The sequence below is a fragment of the Myotis brandtii genome, unplaced genomic scaffold, assembly GCF_000412655.1.
Source record: "Myotis brandtii unplaced genomic scaffold, ASM41265v1 scaffold49775, whole genome shotgun sequence".
Taxonomy (NCBI): domain Eukaryota; kingdom Metazoa; phylum Chordata; class Mammalia; order Chiroptera; family Vespertilionidae; genus Myotis; species Myotis brandtii.
The window spans coordinates 1-2,413 of NW_005368976.1; the positions used below are offsets into that span (position 1 = coordinate 1).

The 2,413-nt window shown below is 69.2% G+C and overlaps 1 protein-coding gene across 1 annotated transcript; it reads left to right on the top strand.

The window, feature by feature from the left end:
- The first annotated feature begins 19 nt into the window (after window positions 1-19).
- Window positions 20-2,099, top strand: LOC102252519 (tumor necrosis factor receptor superfamily member 14). Its single transcript, XM_005876775.2, has 4 exons — window positions 20-137; window positions 545-670; window positions 1,528-1,683; window positions 1,774-2,099. Exons 1-4 carry the CDS (start codon window positions 56-58, stop codon window positions 1,866-1,868), a joined length of 459 nt encoding a protein of 152 aa, XP_005876837.2. The 5' UTR covers window positions 20-55; the 3' UTR covers window positions 1,869-2,099.
- Window positions 2,100-2,413: the final 314 nt, after the last annotated feature.

The window sequence follows — 2,413 nt, forward strand, 5'->3', positions numbered from 1 at the left end:
GCTCCAACGCCCCCCCCATCTCCCTTAGGCCCTGAGCTTCCTCCTTCTGACAGCCATGCCCTGCGCACTGGGGATGCCCTCCTGCAAAGAGGGGGAGTTCCCGATGGGGGCCATGTGCTGCCCCAAGTGCAGACCAGGTGGGTGCAGCTCTGCAGGACCCCTGGGGGGCGCCGGGGGCGGGGCTGTGCTGGGGGCAGGCATCCCCCCTCCCCTGGCCTGGAGCCCCTCTGCTCCCAGCACCCCTTCATGGAAGGCCTGAAGGCCCTGGGCACACAGGGCACCCCCAGCTTCCCCCCCAGACCCTCAGCTCAGTGCTCAGGGCGGGGATGAGGGTGGGCAGCCCATTTCAGGTCAGGAGCGGGGGGCTCAGAGCCAGGCCTCTGTGTCCCAGGAGGCCCCCAACTTCCAGAAAGTTCTCACTACCTGCAAAGCTGGCTCACTGGCCTGGGGAACAGCCCAGGTGGGGTGACCCCTGGGGGGATGTCACACCTGCCCAGGCTTCCAGGGGCCATCCCACCATGAGTGTGTGCCCGCTTGGCTGCAGGCTACCGGGTGCAGGAGGCCTGCGGGGAGTTCAGGGGCACAATGTGTGTGGCCTGCACGCCGGGCACCTACACTGCCCACCTCAACGGCCTGCCCGAGTGTCTGCCGTGCCGCGTCTGTGACCCAGGTGAGACCAGGAGCCCCTTGGGTCTCGCCTCTGCGTCCGGCAGCTCCGGGCCTATGTTCCGGCTGAGCCTGGGCTGCGGCCGGCAGGGACAGGAGCCCAACCCTGGCTGTGCCGAACCCCCAGCCCCCCCATCCCGGCCACAACACTGACTGGCCCTCAGGCTGCCCGGGGCCGGGCCTCCGTCACCCAGGGGGCTCCCTGCCCAGGACCCTTCAAGGAGCCTCATCCCATGATGGCACCTGCCTCTCCCTAGAGAGGGCCAGCGCCTCAGCCCCATCACCTGTCACCCGCGCTTCCAGGCTCAGCCACCCAATGCCCTGCAGGCACCCCTGCCTGAGGCACAGCCCGTGGGCCCCCGGGGCCAGGCCCCCTCCACCTGCAGTGCCGGCTCCCAGGTCCCCACACCCTCCCCAGGGTCCTCCTCCGGCTGAGCACTGGCCCCTGCGTCTCCTCTCTGCCTAGGGCAGGCGGTTAGGCTGGGGCCCCCAGGAGGAAGGCTGGGACCAAGGTGGAGGCCACAATGCTTTGGGGTTCAGGCTGGGAGGTCTCAGCCGCCCAAGACGTCTGGCCTTCTGTGGAGAAGACCCTCCCACCGTCCCTGCTGCTGCCGCCCCGTCCCTCGGACCCCCCTTGGGACTGGCCTCTGCGTCCGGCAGCTCCGGGCCTATGTTCCGGCTGAGCCTGGGCTGCGGCCAGCAGGGTCCATGGGGAGCAGAGGGGGCTGCACCCCTGTCCCCGTTCCCTCCCCAGGCCTGCGGGCCCTGCCCAGCCCTCAGCGTGGTTTCCTCCCGGGACGGGGCACTCACCCAGCCCTGGCAGGCCTTGCTGCTGCTCTGAGCTCCTTCTCTGGGTCCCAGGCCTGGGCCAGGTGACCAGACGGAAGTGCTCCGCCCAGACCAACACCGTGTGCGGCTGCGGGCGCGGCCACTTCTGTGAGAAACAGGACGGGGACTCCTGCGTCCAGTGCAGGCCCCACAGCATCTGCCGCCCGGGCCAGAGGCTGCGGGAGACAGGTGAGCGCGGCTCCCCCTGAGGACACAGGCCCCGGACCCCGGCCTGAGGGTGCCCCGAGGAGCCCCCTGCCCGACACTGTCGTTTCTCAGGCACCGAGTGGCAGGACACGCTGTGTGAAGACTGCCAGCCGGGCACCTTCTCTGCGGGGGGCACCCAGGCAGCCTGCACGCCCTGGACCAGGTAGGTGACCCGGGTCCCAGGAGGCGCTGCCAGGGCCCCCTGGGAGATAAGGGCCCCCCATCGGGGAGACAGTGACCCCCCAGCTGCCCCGCTGACCCTGTGGCTCCCACACCGCTGCCACCTCAGCCCATGGCCCGGTGTGCACATCCCAGATGCCGGGCTCAGGGCGGTGCGGTCAGAGACCCACCCTGTGTTCCGGGGTGTCCCCAGGTGTCAGGGCTGAGGTGTCCTGCCATTCGGAGTCAGGGGTGCACACACAAGGCTCTGGAGTGAGGATTCCACTCCCTGGAAACAGGAACCCCAGTGCCCACTTTAGCCGCGTCTACCCAGCGCCCTCCCCGCCCCCCTACCCCCCTGTTCCAGCTGTGACCTGGCTGCTTAGTTTCTGGTGTGACTGCCACACAGAGGCCCAGGGTCCTGTGTGTCCACCTGCCCCACCCCTCCTATCCTCCCCCAATGTCTGTCCCTCTGTCTCCACCCTCCCCTCCTATACATCTTCCCCCCTTCCTCTCCCCCGTCTGTCCCTCTGTCTGGGGCACTGGCTTTCAC

Bases quoted from the DNA above. Each gene is read 5' to 3' on its own strand.
- LOC102252519 (XM_005876775.2), top strand. From the start codon at position 56: ATGCCCTGCGCACTGGGGATGCCCTCCTGCAAAGAGGGGGAGTTCCCG. The intron at 671-1,527 runs GTGAGACCAGGA...TCTGGGTCCCAG, and splicing joins GTGCCGCGTCTGTGACCCAG to GCCTGGGCCAGGTGACCAGA. The intron at 1,684-1,773 runs GTGAGCGCGGCT...GTCGTTTCTCAG, and splicing joins CCAGAGGCTGCGGGAGACAG to GCACCGAGTGGCAGGACACG.